The sequence below is a fragment of the Lycorma delicatula genome, chromosome 11, assembly GCF_047948215.1.
Source record: "Lycorma delicatula isolate Av1 chromosome 11, ASM4794821v1, whole genome shotgun sequence".
Classification (NCBI taxonomy): Eukaryota; Metazoa; Arthropoda; class Insecta; order Hemiptera; family Fulgoridae; genus Lycorma; species Lycorma delicatula.
In genome coordinates, this window is record NC_134465.1 from 38,536,482 (window position 1) to 38,558,571 (window position 22,090).

General features: G+C 31.1%; 1 protein-coding gene across 1 annotated transcript in view; it reads left to right on the forward strand.

The window, feature by feature from the left end:
- Positions 1 to 1,374: 1,374 nt before the first annotated feature.
- Positions 1,375 to 22,090, forward strand: part of LOC142332597 (protein ILRUN) — a 32,995-nt gene continuing 12,279 nt past the window's right edge. The window contains exons 1-2 of the mRNA XM_075379120.1: positions 1,375 to 1,724; positions 21,690 to 21,809. Coding sequence (XP_075235235.1) covers positions 1,567 to 1,724; positions 21,690 to 21,809 — 278 coding nt within the window. The 5' untranslated portion in view covers positions 1,375 to 1,566. The remainder of the gene's footprint in view (positions 1,725 to 21,689; positions 21,810 to 22,090) is intronic.

Consider the following 22,090-nt stretch of genomic DNA (forward strand, 5'->3'; position numbering starts at 1 on the left):
TGTAACCATGATTTAATATATTCAATTGCAGGTGTACTTTTTGAGACTTTTCTCAATTTTTTGAGGAAAAATTTCAAAAAAAATTCAACATTTCTGAAAAGGGTATTGTTCATTCTGGCAAATAAAGTTAAACAATTGCAAAATAAAATACTAAAAAACTACCGACAACTTTGTATCCATAACTGACATACTCTGAACTGCGAATCAGGGAAAAGATTCTTTTCATTGCTTAATTCGTTGATGTAAGCGACAAAAAATACAAAATACCTGAAAATTTAAAACACCTTATCTTAAAAAGATAATACACATCACGCTATTTTAATAGCTCTGTTAAGATATTTTGCAGATTTCATCTCGCAAAAGTCTGCAACAGACGCCGGCCCTACAACCTAATTTTAGTAGAAAAATTAAATACTTCCCTCCTAAACACGACATAAAGCATAAACATATTAATTTAAAAGCATACTAGGGGAAGAAATACTATTGGTGGTCCGTTGATATTAACTAATCGAGTTCAACTTGTATTATTAGAATTATGTCATTTAAAAGTTTTCATTAATTTTTTTAATTCTTTTGTAATAAGTGTTGTGCTACAATCAACTCACTGTTAACCTATATTATAGCCTGAAGACACAATTCTTTAAATTGACGATCTATCGGAAAAAAATGATTTTTCTAAAAACAAAATATACGCTTTCAAATAATTTTTTTGCAGTTGTCGAGTAATTGTGGAAAGTATATTTGTATTTACTTTGAGTTCTTTTCTAAAAGAATCTAAGTATACAACTTAAGTTGCATACTTTTTACATCCTGGTTTCTATAATTTTTATTTTACAGTTTTGATTTTTAGAGATATTAGCACGACGTTATACTCATCTTAATGTATTAACTTTATGATACTGTTTAGTCACGTCAGCTGGCAAGTGCGCCAGGTATACGTATTGGCAATTTAATCCTTATACATCAGGTGACTGCATATATTACAAAAAATTCTCGGAAATTCAGCCCAATACGATTTCATTCCTATCGTTAATCACTACGGATAAGATTTTCGTAGTTTTGATGTATTTGCCATTCAGCAGGTAAAACATGAACGTTTTATATATTGAAAATTATCTAAGTCAATTTTTATTTGCTATAGTAATACATTATGTGTAAAATGTATTCATACACTTTTTATCAGATCATTGATCAGCGCTGAAATTATTAAAATTTACTGGTGAATGAAATTATATTTAAATAAAGAAATAGCTTTAAAATGCTTCATTATTAATTCTCTTAAAAAATCTGAAAGTGTGTCGTAGCATAAATTCAGAATTGCGATTTCAATAATGTTGATGGAAATGATCTCATTTCATGTTCCGAGTAAATCAAACATACGTGATGACATGACCGTTATTTTGTATTGAGAAGGCATTGGTTGTGAGGTTAAAAAATGTGTTTTCTGCTGGTATATTTATTTGTTTGAAGTTAACATTATTTATTCAATTCATTATTCTATATTATGCATACAATTGTGCATATTAGTGAACGGTAAACCTTTAGAACTTTTATTTATATATAAATATGGATGTAGATAATGATTTGGTCGATCAACATTTGTTACAACAGTTCAGCTGTATGGGAACGACAGATAAAGAGGAATTAATAAGACAAATGCAAAAATTAGCTGGAGATAACATGAATGCGACTACAGCATCATTTTTTTTAGACATGAACAACTGGTAATGATTTTTTTCTGATTTTATTACTTTAATTCAGTGTAAATTTTCAAGTTAAGAGAAGCTTCATATAAATGTTTTTCCATTTAATTGTATAAAAAATTATGAAATTTTACAAAATAGTTTGTTGTAGTTAATTAGTTATATATATGTTACATGATAATACCTATTACTTGGTTTCTTGATGTTTAGAATTGTTTCCAAAGTATCAATTCTTAATGTAGGACTTTGACATTATGACTAACCTTTTGACATTATTAGTTTTCTTTGGAAGTACCTTGTAAAATTAAAAATTGATATAAGCGACCTGTTAATGTTAACCAGTTTATTTGTATTTATCAAATCAAAAATAAAATAATTTTGAAGTGACTGATATAACTACCTAGAACTAACTGTTAAATTATTAAAACACTACATTATGTTCAGTATTTATGTTAGGAGTGTTAGTTTTTTCTTACAGGATCTGAATTGTGTTTCTTTAAATTTTGGGGAAAAATCAGTTTTTGAAATAAGCAGATTACTTTTATTTAATCAAAGGACTGTTAAAAAATAATTCGAGCTGTGGTGAAATATGTACTGTTTGTTGTTAATTAGGATACTCATATAATCAGTTGAAAATATTAGTAACCTGGTTATGGGTATAAATTTTGTTGTTGATGTTTTAGATTGTGTGAATGTAATTAATGTCATGTAAGTTATAAAAACTATTAGTCTCTAAATGTTAACTTTGCAATTTTGATATGAAAATGTTATCTTCACTGTCTAGGGTGATAAGAAACAGTTATTTTATCAGTTACTGAAAATAATATTTTTTGTTGTCAAAAATGAAATATATTTGTGCAAAAAGATGGTGCTGCATTAGATTTTTTTCCTTTCCAATTAAATATAAAACAACTACCCTTCAAGATAGTAAATACCTTCTTTTTTTTTAATACGACTGTTTAGATACTGTTGTTTAACATATTGCTTTTGTCAAATTTTATGCATTTATAAATTTTGTATTGTCTTATCTTTGTATGAAATGCAAATTATTTTATGTATTGAACATGAAAACCAACACCTCAGCACACTTGCAACAATGCAAAATTATAAATTCCCAAAATTAAAAAAAAATATATATATATATTATATATGAGAAAATTATTCAATTATTACATGCAATTCCTACTTATTAAGATTGGCACCGATAATAATGTTATCTCTAAAGAAGGTGGTGATGCTAATTAGCTGTGAAAAGTGTAATGGAAAAATAAGTTCCACTATTTTGAAAGATAATTTTTTCATTTAATGATTTTAAATTGTGTCAAACTGTTTGCCGCTATTTATTTATTATTAATAAATCTGAAACATTAGCAATTCATTCAACTGATGATTCAGCTGATGATTATTTATATATCTGTGTAAATTTTCTGTGTTACGAGGGTGGGGTGAAAAGTTCCTGGCCTCGCATAGCGATTGCATAAAAATTTCTCGACAGCGTTGCATGATTCTATTCTTAATTAGTTTACTATAAGAATTTCAAGTCACAGCATCACTTAGTATAGTATTTATATTCCATCAAAGTGTGAAATTAGGACTTTTTTGAAAATGGAAAATCTGGAAATTCATGCAGTGATTAAATACTTTTATCTGAAAGGCTTGTGCAAAGGAAATTAAAGAGCTAGATACAACATTGGGATACTCTTCTCCATCAAATACAACAGTTAAAATGCTGGATCTCAGAGTTTAAAACGGGTCAAATATGCACTAACGATGAACCACCAGCAGATGCTCTCCACCAGAAAACTGAAGTTTTTGGTGAAGTGGCTCCACCAGAAATTGAAGAAAAGATGCATAAAATCGTTTTGGCAGATCGAGTGACATTGAATGAGTTAGCAGAGTCTGTAGGCATGTCAACAGAATATGTGTGTAATATTTTGCATGAATATTTGGGTATGAACAAGCTGTATGTTAGATGGGTGCTGCATTTGCTCATGCTTGGCCAAAAATCATTTAAAGTGATTGTCTCAGGCTCTTTTGGCATAATCCAGAGGAATTTTTATGTCGATTTGTGACGATTGATGAGACTTGGGTTCATCACTGCACTCTGAAGACAGTCAAAATAATGAGTTGAAAAAAGTCAACCTATTCCATAAAAGCAAAAACATTATGGCAACTGTTTTTTGGGATGCGCATTTTTCATTGATTATCTTAAATAGGTTGAAACTATAAATGGCAAATATTATTCAACCCAATTGGAATATTTCAGCAATGAAATTAAGTAAAAACGACCATTTGGAAAAAAAGTGATTTTCCATCAAGACAATGCTCCACTCACATTTCAGTCATTGCAGTGCCAAATATCAATGAATCATGGTTTGAATTGCTCTTTCTTTTTCCTGTTTAGCCTCCGGTAACTACCGTTTAGATAATTCTTCAGAGGATGAATGAGGATGATATGTATGAGTGTAAATGAAGTGTTAGTCTTGTACATTCTCAGTTCGACCATTCCTGAGATGTGTGGTTAATTGAAACCCAACCACCAAAGAACACCAGTATCCACGATCTAGTATTCAAATCCATGTAAAAATATCTGGCTTTACTAGGACTTGAACGCTGTAACTCTCGACTTCCAAATCAGCTGATTTGGGAAGACGCGTTAACCACTAGACCAACCCAGTGGGTTGAATTGCTCTAACATCCACCATGCTCACTTGATGTAGCTCTCAGTGACTATCACTTGTTTCCTAACCTAAAAAAAATGGCTTGGAAGGATGAAATTTTCGATCAAAAATGAAGTTATTGCTACCATAGATTGTTACTTTAAGAAGTTTGATAAATTTTTGTACCAAACTGGCATAAGCACTCTTGTGGAACTCTAGGCTAAGTGTATAGATAGAACTTAATGGTGACCATGCTGAAAAATAAACCAAAATGTACTAAGAAAAATGTTGTTTTCTTATCCAGGCCTGGAACGTTTCACCCTACTTATGTATAAGAATCGTTATAGAAAGGTTATGGGCAAATAGTGTAGCGCAATATCTTTGTTACAAAGTAGGAGTGTTTGTTATTTTTCCATACTATCAGTTGTATTTTTTTAATTAACCATAAACAATTCCATTCCAGTTTATGTTCTTTAACAGTCCTTACATAATTCATTTGCAGTGTTATCTTATAATGAGATATGGGTTTTTCGCTTTGCCTGTTGTGGGATGGAGTTTTTCCTAAACAATTTTTTTTTGTAGGTCTATTCATATTTTAAATATATATGAAACATAACCATAAAATAAAAAACCTTTTATAACAAAATTAAATGCCAAACAGTTGAAAATAATTCATTTAAAAATTTTCTTCAAATTTTTAATTTTTTTGAAATTAAATTGTTTTGAAAATTAAATTTCAAGCCTGTAGGTGAAATAGTAAAAGTTAGAAATAATATGTGAAATGATCTACTTTAAGGAATTCTGATTTTAAATCTCAGTCAGGTTAGGCATGGTACAAAAAAACATTATTATTGACTATAAGCTGGAGGTAAATTAAGCAATAGTTGGGAAAGCTAAAATATGTGTTTAGAAGCCAAAATTGTGTTTTATCAAAAAGTGTTATTCAATTTTTCTAATCATATGAAAAGTGGTATGTTATATGGCATTTATGTGGCCATTTATCTTAGTTACCTCTTTTATATATTCCAGTCATATACAATATGTATTCTATACATCCCTCTATAATCAAATTTACTATTGTCCTGTTAATGTTTTCTTTCTTTCTTTTTTTTTCTGTTTAGCCTCCAGGAATCACCGTCAGGTATTACTTCAGAGGATGAATGAGGATGATATGTATGAGTGTTAATGAAGTGTAGTCTTGTACAGTCTCAGGTTGACCGTACCAGAGATGTGTGGTTAATTGAAACCCTACCACCAAAGAACACCGGTATCCACAATCTAGTATTCAAATCCATATAAAAGTAACTGCCTTTACTAGAATTTGAACATTGGAACTCTCGACTTCAAAATCAGCTAATTTATGAAGATGCATTCACCACTAGACCAGTCCGGTAGATCCTGATAATGTTTTCTATCCGTACATTTCAGTACACTTTTTCTTATATATTTGATCATTTTGTTCCTTGATATATTATCGAATGCCATCTCATGGGATCTAAAAGATTGCTTTATTATTTATTCTATTATTGAAGAATTCCATTTTCTATTCTGTAATATTTATTTAGAATTTTAGGCGAGTCATTAATTACCAAAGCACACTTTATTCTTTCCCAGACATTTTGGAATATCCATTGAAGCCTAACCCCACACACTTATCAGGGGGTCTAGGTTTATGTTTGTTACAAAAATCTCAATGGTTCTGGCAATACTCAAGGCCAGATAGTTCTTCAAGCTCTACAAAGCCTAAAAATTCTTTGATTTTGTTGTCATTTTCATCAAAGAAATGTACTCCAATAGACAGCTGTTCTTTGCCAGAAATATCCATGGTTTCATCAGCCAAAATGCTGTAAATGCATTTTTTAACCCTTGTACGTTGTGTTCCCTGATTGTAGTGCTACAGAGATAAATCAGTTATTTCATTTTGGATGATAGGTTATCTGTATGATGCATTTTTCGGTCCATGCTCAAAATGGTTTTTTAGTTCAATCAATGGTCTTTTAGATCATCTGCTTTGATCAATTACTTAAGTTGATAAGTATGCCTTCATTCAAATTTTTGCCTCTTGAGAGGTAAATCATATGTCCAAAAAAAATAACATATGAAACAATTGGGAACAACATTTTTTTGAGAACAGCACTATTAATAATTTTAATAATTCTTAATTCTTTTTAATCTTGCAACATCCTCCATGAATGTTCATGCAATATGATGTCCCTGGGACTGTAAATGTGCTTTGCAATAATTGTGCATGTTCTTGTACATAGTGATAGTCTGATGGAAAAGGTACCCCAACCACTTCTTATCTTTCAGACTGATGGCAGAAACAATCACAGTATTTACAGAAAGCACCTTTGAGTCATCTTGAGAAAGCTACTCATGGTGAATTGTGTCCAGCCACTGGTGACTGAATTTCCTCTTAAGGTGTTTGGCATACACTGCAAAATTGTAGTTTTTTTAAGGTACCCAGACATTTGAAGAGACATTTTTTATCAGCTGGCTTAGTACTCGCCAGGCTGATGAATATTCCAATAGCATCTTCATGACAACCATCATCTTCAGTTCTGATTTCATTGTGTTGCACATTGGTTTAACCATAGAAGAAGGCCCCACAGCCGCATTGTTTGAACGAACCAGTGGTTATGGACTATGTGGCTTACTTCCTTGTTCTCATCCTCATTGCTGCTGCTGGTGTTTTTTTCATTTTAAATTCACTGCAAAAAAAAAAATTAATTTGACCAAACACTGATGTAGACGTACCAGACCTGGCATCTTGCTGCATTGGTTTAACAATTATGATTGTAACTGATATTTTTGTCAAAATTGAGTTTGATGATACATGACTATACAAGTTGAGCTTAATTCAGAAATATGGCATCATTATAACATTATGGAAGAATCATCAATAGAAAGTTTACCAGACGTACAGACATTTATTAAAAATCACTTTTTTGGATTCTGGGACCCCAAAAGGAATATCTCCATATTCCTGTATTTTCTGTAACATAATCATAAATTTTTCACAAGGTAGTTACACGTTTTTTTTTCTTTACTGACAAATTCAAGATAAACTAGCTGATTCTACCGATATAAAAATCGAGCAATTGCAAAAAATGATGTTGGAAATTACATTTCAAATTATTTTTAATTGTTCATGAAAAGTATTGATTATTTTTAGAACTTAAAAAAAAATTACAAACATAAATACTAAATTCTGTTTTATGTTGAAAGATCCAGAAGAATCCTTAGTAACATAACACTTGCAAGCATAGAAAGATGACAAAAAAATGAAGAATAGCAAATTTTAAAGCAAGAGCTTTTGTAAATTTACGATGCTTATATTGCAATTTAAATAAAAGCATATAATAAACACCAAAGTAGGCTACTTAGCAAAAAAATGTTCCAATATCTATCCATTATAATAAAGTGAATGCCATTATAATAATTTCATGCCGGTGGCCGGCATGAAAAACAAACTTTAGCCATGAAAAATTGTATACACTACTTGCACACTTGTATAAAAAGTAACAACTGCACTGACTGCAACCAAAAATTTGTGCTCTGTTATATACTTGGTAAATAGCTTCTGGAATACTCCTGTTGTGTCGTGAAATGAGTCAAGAGTGATGAGACTATTCTAGATAACCTGTGGCCACAAGTAATAAAATGGTGCCAGCATGTAGCAATAGTTCTTAAATCTTCCCACAGAAGGTGCAAGTGTCTCGATTTTGTAATTAGTTTCTTTCAAATTGATGTGGAATTTTTAATTTTTCAAAAAAAAATTATTCCATCTTGAAAGGGAGGGGTAGCTTACCTCCTTGTTGCTCCCTGTGGATACGTCCATTTGATCTTACTATTCTGCTTTTAGCTCTTGCTGTTACATCCTCCAGATCAGTTTTTTCTTAACTTCTAATTTATCAGTTACATTTTTTTGAACGGCATAAAAATACACTCATAGAAATTTATTTAAAAAATTACTAGCATAGCTGTCTTTTGATTGTCTGGTTTTCACAGTTACACAAGTTGTGTTGAAATGTAATATATTTTGTTTGCTTTTAAAATAATTGTTTTTACTAAATACCAATCAGATAAAGAATATAATGTAAATATTAAATTTTCTTACTGCGGCAGCAATAATTTATTTTTCTTTAAGAAACACTGTTCTCACTAGTCGTTTAATACAATTTTTTTTAACCTGGGGGTCAGGGTTATATGAAAGGGAGGTTGTGAAATTAGTCTAAAACTTTACACATAAACAATAGTGAAATCATTTTATGAATTGATTGTGTTTGTTTTTCATTTAAAAGTTTCTCCATGCATGTATCTATGATAGAAATAAAAGCAAAAACTGTTTTCAACTGATAAAAGACAATTACTATATTTCATTTTTAGTGCAACCATAAATGAAAAACCCTTTTCTCACAGGTAAGACGTAGCGAAAGGGATTAATATTTTCATTGCGTCTGTTACTAAATTTCCATATTCACTTCGACAAGCAAGCCAAAACTTATATAAATTTTTAGATGTGAATTGTATTTGTAACGTTTTATCGGCAGACATTTCAGTGTGCTGGTCATGAATCTCAACTAATAACTTAGCAGCTGCAACAATGTTTTTACTAAATGGATTCAGTACTTATCTCTTCAGGAATTCATTTTTATCTTCTGGGAAATACTCAGCCAACTGAATTTTTAGCTCACACAAATGCATCTTCCTGCTATCCAAACTGTGGTGAGTAATAGTGTCTTCATCCAAATTTTTCTCAATTAATCAGAAGTGAGTGGAAACTTATCAAAATTTTTGCTTTGAAGGTGAATAATCCAGTTATCAAGCTTCTTAATGAAAGCATGAACTTTGTCATGACATTAATAAAATGTTTTTATCACATCCTTGTTAATTCACATTCAAATTGTTTAAATGCAAAGATAAATCTACTAAATAAACCAACAGCAATATATACTCATTCTGTAAAAACATTGATAATGGCGTTTGTTTATCTTGGAAGAATATTGTTAATTCATCTCACAATTCCAGTAACTGGGTTAACACATTCCCCCTTCATAACCATCTAACTTTTTTATGGAAAAGAAGAAATTTTTCTTTTCACCCAAACAGCCTATTCTGTTACTGGTTTGCATGGCATTTCTCCCGCCACCACCCCATTTGGTTGCCCTAAAGCATAAGACCAAATTTCTGTGCCACAAACGGCTACTGAGCCTCAAAACAGTTTAGCGACCAGTGTCATAACTAGCTCCTAGAGCTAAACTAAAAGCATGAGCAGAATAAGCATGGTACCATTGACCACTCGTTTGCGTGTCCCACTGCCACTTCATATATCACTGAAATGGGTAGGTGCACCCTGTCAACTACTAAAACATATATGACTATCAATAATTAAATTTATCTTGTTAAAGACAGCAATTCACTGCCACACGTAGGCCGCTGAATGCCAGCCATTAAAGCACTTAGAGCCTTAATCTGGCTAGTAGCCAGCCATATCACTCGGTTAGCTTCCTACAGCAGTGCAGTAGGAGTCTTTTCCCTTAGGCAAACTACTGATGTCGATTGAACAGAGCAACTGTATCAAAGAATTCCCACACGGTTCGACAATGTAGTTCTCGCAGTTTGTGAGTGGCCAGTTTTCCCGTTGAAAGTTCCAAGGTGACCTGAGTTTTGCCCTCCCCCCAAGAGTTGGGCAGTCGAACATTATGTGTTCGTTCGACTGTACATCCCTGCAGACGCAAGCTCATCAGCTGCCCAGACAGAACCAAAACAAATATTGGTTTAAATTTACATGGTTGGAGAACACTTGGGGTCCTGTTGCCCTTAAGAGAGAGGCATACCATCCCCCCAGATCTTCTTCAAATGGCATGCCACAATGCCATGACTAAGGGAAGATCTAAGGACCTCCCATGTGGCACGCCATTCTTGCTGCCATGCTTCCATCACAAGGCTGTAAAAAGCTACCTTTGCAGGCAGGAAATGGGCAACTTTTGAAATTTAGAACCAGTGCATTAAGATAACCATTCTGCTCCGGTACAGCTCTGGCTCAAAACCATATCCCAAATACTTCAGCCTCCCTGCCTCTTCACAATTTCCATATGGCCACCCAAACTTTCATCACTAAATTGATTGGGAGAGCCTTTGCCAATACAGTGGTTGCCTCATAGGGGGTTGTTTTAAAAATACCAGTGCATACGATTAAGGCTCTGTGCTGGGCACTCCTTAAATTTTGAATAAGTGCTTGATTTCTTTCCAACCTGTGCGCCCAAAGGACGTCGCATAAGAGGTCATATTTTGAAGACACCTTGGTGCACCATGTACAAATGGTGGCCCGACAGCCTGTAATCCTTTCGAGCAATCCTCCTAAGCTTGTGCATCACAGAGATGGCTTCCGCCGCTACTTACCCAATGTGGTTGCTAAACAGCACCTTCTCATCAAACAAAACACCTAGGTACTTATGACCTCAAACTCGGCTGATTACACAGCCTTTTTACTTAATATAGGGATTACGACTGTATAATAATTTGTCTGCACCCTTGAGACGCATAAACTTCATCTTGGGTACAGAAATCTTTCATTTTGAATGTCCATCCAGCCCTCTGCAGTTGAAAAAGCCACCTGCACTCGTTCTTCCAGCTGCGGTCCTGAGTTACCACAAACTAACAGGAGACAGTCATCAGCAAAAGCCTGGGCCGTGATCCCTTCTGGGAATGTCAGTCTCAAAAATCTGTCAAAAACCAGGTTCCACAGCAAGAGACCGAGAACGGAGCCCTGCGGACTTCCCCTGGTGACAGACTTTTCCACAACTAGGTGTGCACCTTAAAAAGAGCTGTGCGATCAGACAAGTAGTCACGTACTACGACCTGCAAGGCTATAGGAACATTGCAGCATTCCAACTCATAGAGGACAGAACTGCAACACAAGGAAGGAAATGCTGCCTCTATGTCAATAAAAATTGCCAAAACATATTTACAGTCGGCGCTTTCCACCTTGGCAGGAGTCTATTCTGTAATGTTCAAATTTTAATAAAATTAACTATTTTTACAGATTTACAAAGGATTTGTTTAAAATTTTCCAGCTTATTTTTTTATGGCAAGAGCATGTCTATAAAGGAAGTAGTGCTTCCATTCCACCCTTGATATAAGACTGATCTTTTAATTTTTTCAAAAATCCACTGTTCTTTCCTGTTATCACCTTTGCACCATCACTACATACAGCAATACATTTTATCCAATCTGTGTTATAATTTTTTGTAGCTTCATAAAAAACATCAAAAAGACATTGTACTGTTGCATGACCACGTATTGATTTACAAAACATCATATTTTCTTGAATGCTATATGCATATCTTATTTATTAAAACATAAGAACTGAAAAATGTTTGCCACATCTGTTGATTCAAAAAAATGTTACAAAAATTCACTTGAACTCGCTTGCTGAATTATCAGATCGTGAAAATCTGCAGTCATGTCATCAATTCACCGTGTTAATGTGTCGTTAGAAAGCAGAATTATTTTTACTATTTTTTTGCTTCCACATCTGTTAAAACACTGACCGTATTAATTGCCGCAAACAATATGAGGTTTTCTGTGATTGTATGGGGGTTTGAAATCTTAGCTACTTACTCTTAATGGTATAAGATATGGTGCTTCAAGTTTCTTTTGTCAGTACGGCTGATTTACAAATAGAAGCTTGTTGATTTTTCAAAGTATGTAATTTTCTTTCGAAAAAATTCCAGTTTTATGATCTGGATGTTTAGTTTCCAAGTGTTGAATTAATTTTGATGGCCTCATGCTTTCATCAGGTAGGACTTGAAACATCACACTGACTTGGACATCACACTTCGGCTTTCTATCCGATGAGGTAAAACCATAATTTAAATAACTGACTGTCATTGTACAATCTTGACTTTTTACAAATCGATTCATCATTGGATGAAGATGGATTGCTTCATTTTTTCACAAATTTATCAATTTTGTATAAGAATTTAATTGAAAAAAATAAAATAAAGAAAAGTTACACTGTTTTACCATACACTAAAAAACTGAAACCTTATTATTATTATTTTCAATGACTACACTTTTAAAAACTTCAATGAAGGTACCAGAGGTATGCTTCACATTCAAAAATAAAATGATGTTCTGCAATTCCTTATGCCTTACTTATACTGCTGAGAGCATGACATGTTCAAATGTATCATATGCATGTTTGAACATGCTTATGCTCTCACAGCGAATATTATGCAAGCCAAATCAAATTACAAGGAGCACATGCACATCAAATTGGAACCTGTAAATTGCTCATGTTTGTACACCTCACACCTGCATGTATATACCCAACTATCAATGCAGCTAAATAGTTTTTACTAGGTTTCATTGGATTGTAATGTCGCAAATTATACATTATATATTTTTTTACTTTTTGGGGAGCTAAAAAAGTTGAAAATTACTGCTCTAGTATTTAAAGCTTTACATCTATTTTTTTTTTTTTTTTTTGGAACAACAAAGTAATCATTATAATAATTGTTTTTCTTTCTTTGTATTCATATTCTTTATTGTACGAAGTGTGGCTATTAAATAACGAGACTAATGCTGTGAAATATTTTATTTTAAATTTATACATATTTAGTTATTTAGTTGTTATCCCCTTCAATATAAACCTCTTCTCCTCTATTCCTACAACGCTCCATGCAAATTTTCCATTGTTCGAACCAGTGCTGGAAGTCTTCTTCTGTGAGCTCTTTCATGACATGTGCCACTTTTTCTTTCACAGCTTCAGTGGTTTGAAATCTTGTTCCTTTTAATGCAGATTTGACCTTGAGGAATAGATAAAAGTTCATGGTGCCAGGTCAGGTGAATAAGGCAGATAGTCTAACAATGGGATGTTATACTTGGCTAGAAATGTCTTGACAGGCAATGAAGTGTGAGCCGGTGCATTGTCTTGATGAAGAATCTGTGACTTGTTCTTCCACAATTCTGGTAGTCTTTTTCTTATTTTTTCACGGAGTTGAGCTAGGACCTCAAGGTAATAATGTTGATTAATAGTTTTACCTTCAGAAACCCAGTGAAGGTACACAATCCCATGAATATCAAAAAAACAATCATCATTGCTTTGAATTTTGATTTGCTCATTCAAGCTTTTTTAGCTCTCAGTGAAGTTGTGGCCTTCCAATGATTGGATCGATGCTTAGTTTCTGGATCATAAATGAAAAACCAAGATTCATCACGTGTTATCACTCTTTTCAAGAAGTTTGGGTCATTTTCAATGGCATTTAAAGTGTCAGAACAAACATTTTCACAAGCTTCTTTTGTTAGATTGTGAGAATTTTAGGTACCACTTTCGCGCGCACTTTTTCATATTAAAATTGTTATGTAAAATTTCCCTTACACATTCTTTGTTAATTGCTACAGTTTCAGCAAATGCACGAATAGTTAAGCGACAGATCAGATTACCAATTTTTTCAATATTTTTATCCATTTTTGACCTGGAAGGGTGACCTAGGCAAACATCTTCTTGGCCTTCTTGGTAATGCTTAAACCACTCAAAAACCCACGCGTGTGATAAACATTCATTGCCATATACTATTTTTAATAAAAGATAAGTTTCAGAAGTAATTTTTCGAAGTTTCATATGAAATTTCACGACAATTCTTTGCTCTAATAAAACACTAATTATTTTTTCGGCAAAACAAGAAACAGATGTTATTCAAATGAAGGCCATAGCCTTCATTTTTTTCTGTAGACGAATATGTCTACAGAAACTGGAGTGGTAACAATCAAAAGAGAAGGCTTCACACTACACAGCTATCGATCGTACGAATTTGGTGCATGGGCACTTTATCTGTAGCAGCAATAGTCTCGTTATTTAATACCCACCCTGTATTTTTTATTAATGAATAATCTTTTTATTGGTTTCATTAATGGACTTTATTACAAGTTTACTTAGTTGTTCAGCATGTTTTTTATCAGCGTCGTGGAATTAGTAAAAATACAAAACCAGAAAAAATTTTTTTATAAATAAAAACAATATTGTGGAATCATGTAATTTTATCTTTTTTTCCTGAATCTAGTGTACTGCTCAACTGTTTATAGTGTCAATTTTTTAAAAAAATTTGACCTTGAGTTTGAAATTCTCAACTTTCTTTAACTTGAATTTAAAAGAAATGTTGACTTTTTTACCCTTAAAATAGTGCTAGAAAAAAATGGCTCTACTTACAGTATTTTCATGAAAACTACAGCTCCATTTAAGTAAACTTCAAATATTAAGCTAGACCTTTATATTAAGCATTATTTTAATTATAAAAACAATATACAGACAAAAAAAGAAAATAACTAGTTAAATATTTAAAATAAAAAATGAGTAAAAAATGTTTTAGAAAGATTTTGGTTAAATTTACTTTCAATAAAACTGTATGTGCTGTGTTCTACAACATTTGGCTTCTATTTAAATGGTTTTCATGAAAATATTAAAGTACACGATTTGATTCAGTGGTGATAGATAACTACAAGATCCTTTCTTTGTATTGTAATTGCTGATAATTACACAAAATATACACTAACGTTTTATTTTTTGTAAATTGTATTCTTAAGTGTCTTTTCTTTGTTACTTTTAATATGAATAATTATAATTATGTTTTTTTCTCTTCTTAAAAATAGATTCTGTTATAATACATGATGTTGAAGAAATTTTAATGGTTTGAACTTATTAGAAGAATATGCATAAAACTTAAAAATGTGTAGTTAGCTAATTTCATGTTACATAATTAATTGTATGTTAATTCTAAAATGAGTTAAAAGTGATAACAGTTGCTTATGCTGATAAGATTAATAATAAAAAGAAAATATTAATATTATTTATTGCTTCTGCCTCAATTGTAAAATCATATGTGGTGTTATTGTTGATTAGATTTTATTTATCACTATACTGTATATGTGACATGTAATTTTCTATAATTACATTGTTAAATTAAATATGAATTATGTCAGTTTTTTAAAGTTTCAAGAGCTACTACCATTGTAGTTAACTGTTGATAAATGTTACTGTATCTACCTAAAGGAAAACTCATAGTTAGCATTTTTTACTGAACTAACAATGCCATTTTGTTGTTTGCTTGATTGATAAAGATGAAATTATTTTACACATTGTATTTTATGATGGATGAGAATTTTAAATAAAAATTTACTTTCATTAATTAACAAAAATTATGTTTTTTAGCATTAAACTTTATGAATACACCACTGCTAGACTGTTTTGAATTATTCTTCAACACACACAAATTATTTATTGAGAATTTGAAGTAGATTTCAGGCATAACTGTATCCAGATAACTGTTATTGGAGGAGCAATAAAGTTTAACATATTTTATTGTATTTTATTATCATTACTCATGTAATATTTTGTGTAACGGCTACAAATCATACTGTATAACAGTGTTTCTCAATCTGGGGTTGCAAAATTAGCCTACAACTTCACACAAACAATAATGAAATCATTTTATGAGAAAAACAAAATTATTTATAAACATTTTACTTACATTTGTAAGTACACATGTAAAGAAAATGGACCAATGAGATGGTTGCATTTATTTTTAATTTAAATGTTTCTCCATAAATGGATCGATCATAGAAACATGGAAAAGCAAAAATTGTTTTTACGTCATAAAAGATGATTCCTGTATTTAGTTTTTGTGCAACCATAGACAAAAAACCCTTTACATAGAGGTAAAACGTGGCGAAAGGGATTAATATTTTCAATGCTTCTGTGACTAAATTTCCATATACACTTTGATGAGCAAGGCAAAACATATCTAAATCTTCACATGTGAATTGTATTTGTAACATTTTATTGACAAGCATTTCGATGAGTTGATTGTAAATCTCTACCGGTAACTTAGAATCAATACCATTTTCACTAAATGGATTCAATACTCATTTCATGGGGAAATTATTTTTATCTTTTGGGAAATACTCTGCCAACTGAATTTTTAGCTTGCGCAAATGCTTCTTCTTGCTATCCAAACTGTGAGGTGTAATAGTGTCTTCTTCATTCAGATTTTTCTCAATATATCAGAAGTGAGTAAAAATATACCAAAATTTTTGCTTTGAAGCCAGATAATCCAGATATTAAGTTCCTTAATGAAAGATTGAACTTCGTCATAAAATGAATATTATGCTCTAGTAAATTCACATTCAGGTCGTTTAGCAAAAAAACATCAGCTAAGTAAGCCAACATTAACATATAATCATTCTGTAAAAACTTTGAGAATAGGATTTGTTTATCTTTGAAAAATATTAATTCATCTTGCTATTCCAATAACCATGTTCCCTGCGATAACCTTCTGACAGAGTATGGAAAAGAAAAGATTTTCTTTTTGCCCAAACAGTCTAATCTGTAATGTTCTAATTTTAATAAGATTAACCATTTTTACAACTTTTTGAAGAATTTGTTTGAAAATTTTCGGCTTATTTTTTTGTGGTAAGAGCATGTCTGTGAAGGAAGCAGTGCATCCATTCCACCCTTTGTGTAAGACAATCTTATAATTTTTTCAGAAATCCACTGTTTTTTCCTGTTCTCATCTTTGTACCATCACTACATACATTAATATATTTTAACCGTTGTGTGTTATAATTTTTCGTAGCTTCATAAAAAACATCAAGAAAACAATCTCCTGTTGCATGACCACATATTGATTTACAAAACAACATACTTTCTTTGATTGATCTTCCCTATAGCATTCATATCATGAATTCTATATGCATATCTTATTTATTAAAGCATAAGAACTGAAAAATGTTTTCTGTTGATTCATCAAATTGAATACTAAAAAATTCACTTTAACTCGCTAAATTATCTGATCGTGAACATTGGCAGCCATGTCATTAATTCAGCTTGATACTGTGTTGTTAGAAAGGGGAATGTTTTTTTCAGTTTTTTGCTTCTTCCTTGCCCATTAAAACACTGACCACATCAGTTGCAACAGGCAGTATAATGTTTTCTGCAGTTCTATGAGGTTTGGACTTTTAGCTACTACTCAATTAAGCTGCTTCAAATTCACTTGTATCAATATAGATTGATTTACAAATAGAAGCTTATTGATTTCTCAAAGTGTAATTTTTTTTTTCAAAAAATTAAAACTGGGTTGGCTTTTATGATCTGGATGTTTAGTTTACAAGTTCAAATAATTTTGATGGCTTCATGCTTTCATAGGAGACGACTTGAAAGAAAGCAATGCAACAACATTTTGTGGCTTTCTGTCCAATGAAGTAAAACCTAATTTAAATAAGTGTCATTGTACAATCTTGTCATTTACACAGTTACAACATTTGACTGTACACTAAAAAAGTGAAACCTTAATTAAATTTCAATGTAAATACACTTTTAAGACTTAATTAAATGCACCAGCCACATGCTTTGCATTCAAAACTAAACTGACATTCTGCAATTCCCTTATACTGCTGAGAGTACAATGTGTATGCTTTCACAGCTAATATTATGCAAGCAGACCAAATTACAAGGAGCATGTACACATCGAGTTGGAACCAGTAAATTGCTCATATTTTTACACTTCATGCATGCATGTTCATACCTGTCCCTGGCAATGCAGCTAAATTGTTTTTAACTAGGTTTCATTGAGTTGTGGTTGGAAGTCATGAAATATTTATTATATATTTTTTTTTACTTTTTAGGAGTCATGGAACTAAACAGTTTGAGAATCACTGCTCTGTAAGATGTAGAGCTACATTGTTCCCTTTGTAAAATAACGTGAATATTATTATTCATTTATCAAAATCTAGTAAAATTCTATAAAGATATCAAATATTTTATAGAAAATATTACCATTTCACAGTTTTCATTGGTAGATAAATACTGTCGGCAATTGTTTGTAATAATTTCACTTTCTGCTTAATTTAAATTTTCTGTAAATTTCTAAGAATTGACTTTATTTTCATGATTTTTATTTTATATAAAGCTGATGAAACATAAAGCCAGAGATAAACTGTTATTTAAATAGTGTGTACTTAACAGCAAAACCTATTTTTAATGGAACTTGCAGAAGGAAATTATTTATCAGAGTTATTGAAATCTTAGCTATGTTCTCATTCAAAGTAGTGCTACTCATAAAAAACATTTTAGCCATAAAAAACGTTTTTTTGGTATTTATATGCAGGATCCTTTTTATAAAAAATAAGTAATAAAATAATGATGATAGCACAAAAAATTAAACTGGCTGTGTTCCTCTGTATATTTTAGTAAAGATTTCTGGGGGACAGGAATTAAAGCAAACAAAATTTGATATAATTCTCTTATAAAGTAGTTTTTGAGATTCTGTAGCCTGAGTGAAACCTATCCTGGTTGAACTGTTCAAATTCTTTGTTGGGACCTTTGATGAATTACATATTATGATGCAGAATAATAACACCCTTTCACCCTTTGCAAGCAGCCCAAATAATTTTTTTTTATTGATTTTTTAATCATTTCAATTATGTTATTTATTTCCTATTTTCCATGAATTGTGTAAGGAAAACCCGGCAAACGCTGTAGACATGATTTTTTTTTTAAGTGCCTGCTTAAAGTTTTTTGACTAATTAAATGAGTATGCATCCACTGTTTGGACACATTTTAACCATGATACTCTCCCAGTCACAGCTGTCTAAAAATATTCTTCATTATCTACATCAGTTAGTTTTGATATTTACCTAGCATGGAACTTAAACAGAACCTGGCAAGTCTTGTTCTGATTCTATAAAGTTGATTTCAAAGCACCATATCACATTTCATTAGTAACTTTTTGAAGTTCATCATTCATGATTGAGCATCGTTCTTTCCCTTTTTCATTTTACAAATTTCTAGCATCCTATTTCTCACAGTATTTCTAGAATTCCTCTCGCACTACTGTCTCTTATAAGTTATTACTAAAAATGTGACACGATTGTCATCTATCTCTGTAGTACCGCTTCCTTCTATTTGTCAAAAATCAAAATATACCATACATCTCATATCAGTTTAAGCAACTGCTATTTTATCAATGTTTCTCTGGCAACCATTTAATTTTCAATTACCAATTAAGAGTCGCAAATAACCATTATATATGTGCATTGAGGAAGATCAAAGATTTGAAACTGAAAGTAGTGATTTTTATGTAGTTTGATTACTGTCCTTGTAGAAGTCTTAACAAGAAACCTGTTGTTAATTTCAGTAATATTATTTATTACTTGGGAGCCTGTGCAAGTTGTTATGAAAGAGAATTCGTTTGGACCTTATGTTTACCAAAGGAAAATATAAGAAAATAATATCTTCAAAATTATAAAAATGATAGGAAGTAAGGATCTGATGTCATGTAGTTATGTCTGATATTTCACTCTCACTATTAATAATGTAAGCTTTCTTTTTTCTTACGTTATTATGTTAAAAATAAAATATCAGTTGTTTTTCCTCAATAATTTTAATGAGATATTAAGTAGAGTGAATTAAACACTGCATAAAAAGTAATTGATTGAAGAAAAAAAATATTTATGAACATAAGTGTCTGTTCAAGGTACTTTTTTTGTACATTTTTTAGACACAGCTAAAATCAGAAGAAGACTGTCTACCTACTTAGAAGTATTCCCCTCCTGAAGTGATCTAATGATTTGGATAACATTGCCACTCCTGGAAGTAATCCTGCTAGGTCTCTTGGGATTGTGTATAAGCTATCTGTGAATTTTTAAAAATCATCTTCGAACATCTCAAATCATCATTATTTGAAAGATGATTTAAGAGAAAATGGTTATCTTAAAACATATGTAGCAGTTTTCTATTTCTTGAACTGTAAAATGATCAGAACACATGATTTCATGAACATAAGCACGTGAGTTGTTTATACTGTTTGAAATGATGTTTACCTTTCACCATAAACTATTTTTATTGTTTATGTCTTTCTGAAAATGTTCCCTGACTTTGTTAAAAGTCAATTTAATGTTGATTTGCATTAATATCATGGCCACGTGAATATCACAGAACAACAGATTAGCATGAACACACAGGGTTATAGTTCAATGAATAACTGCACTACAATCATGGCATATAATTGCAGTATAGAATCATGGCACTGATTAGACATGATGAATTTCACTACCTGGTACCATTGACTGGACAACACTATAAATTTGTATCTGTGAACTACATAAAAAGTTCAGAAACGTATTGAAATTTAACAACAACTTAACCACCAAACACATCAACAAAAAAACCTAAAAAACTATACTGATAATAGACTATCATGGTATCCCGCTTCATCAGTCTGTACATAATTTTATAATTACATCAACAAATAACAAAAAAAAAATAGACTTAAAAATATAGAAAATAACACTTAACAACTACAAAATTTGTAACAACACAACTTCATTGTCATTACTGAAATGATGTAAATTTAAAATGTTATACATCGACGTTCATAAACATTGTTATCAAGTGCTACCTACTATTGGACCATTCTATTATTCTACTATACTGCTATCTACTATTCTACAGTTATAGAATTATAAACTGATTGATGATTATTAATAAATAATTTAATTTTATAAAAGTGTGAGCACATAGCGACTAAAAAATATTATAATAAAGATGTTAATGAATTAATCAATAAATGTCAATTTAAACATAATAGAATGAAAAAATTATAGCACTAGAAGAGAAAAAACCGTATAATATACCATTGCGGTACAAATGGTAAACTCGGTTATAAAATTGTTTTGAAAATTAACAATAAAAAATACAGTAATTAATAAATCTTAATTGTATTATTAATAAGCTAGGCATTTTCTTGGAAAATAGATTGCAGAGAGCAAAATTATAAAAAATTCTGTACAGAAATGACAAAATTAAAAAAATAATGCTTTCAGGAACAATACAGCAAATAAAAACCTAATTACTCTGATTACATTATGGGAAATGAACACAAATTGTCAAGCACAGAAAACTTATACTAATGTTAGGAATCTTAAATTCAAAATTTAAGATTAGATTGGATTAACCGAATAATATATTTGATTTAAATTATTCAAATGTATATTTAAAATATATATTCAGATTATGGTTTTGGAAACATTAGTTTCATTATTTACTAATAGATTGTAATATTTTTGCAATAGTTCATTTTATAATAGTGACTGGAGATGATAAACATATATCTCCAAATTTATAATATTCAGATACTAGATACTAAAAACAAGAAACAGTAAGTGAAAAGAATTATTTTTGGTAGATGTGTTTGTGTGTACGTGTGTGATCATATTTATATATATGCTTGCTTTTGTGTATTTATCCAATGTTTTGCTGTTTCAGGAACTTACAGGCAGCTGTTTGTTCGTATTTTGATTTTGAATCTCCATTTAAATTGCCTTCTATGATGTTAGTGCGTGATGAAATTAGTGATGAAAGTCTTACCTTCCCTCCATTAACTAAGTAAGTTGTTGTGTGCAAATATTGATTTTTATGTATATGCAGGTTTTTTTTTTTTTTGTATAAACATTTGTGCTGTTGTTATCCATCCCTTGTTGTGTACATTAATCTTTTAAATATCTTATCTAATTATAATAAAATCAAAAGCTCAGATCTTTTAGATCCAATTGATAAGATCTTTTTATACCAAATTTTTTATTGACACTTCTTACTTATGTTTCTGTCCATTTTACAAAATGTTACTGAATTTTGATGGAGTGCCATTGTACATGAACCGCACATCG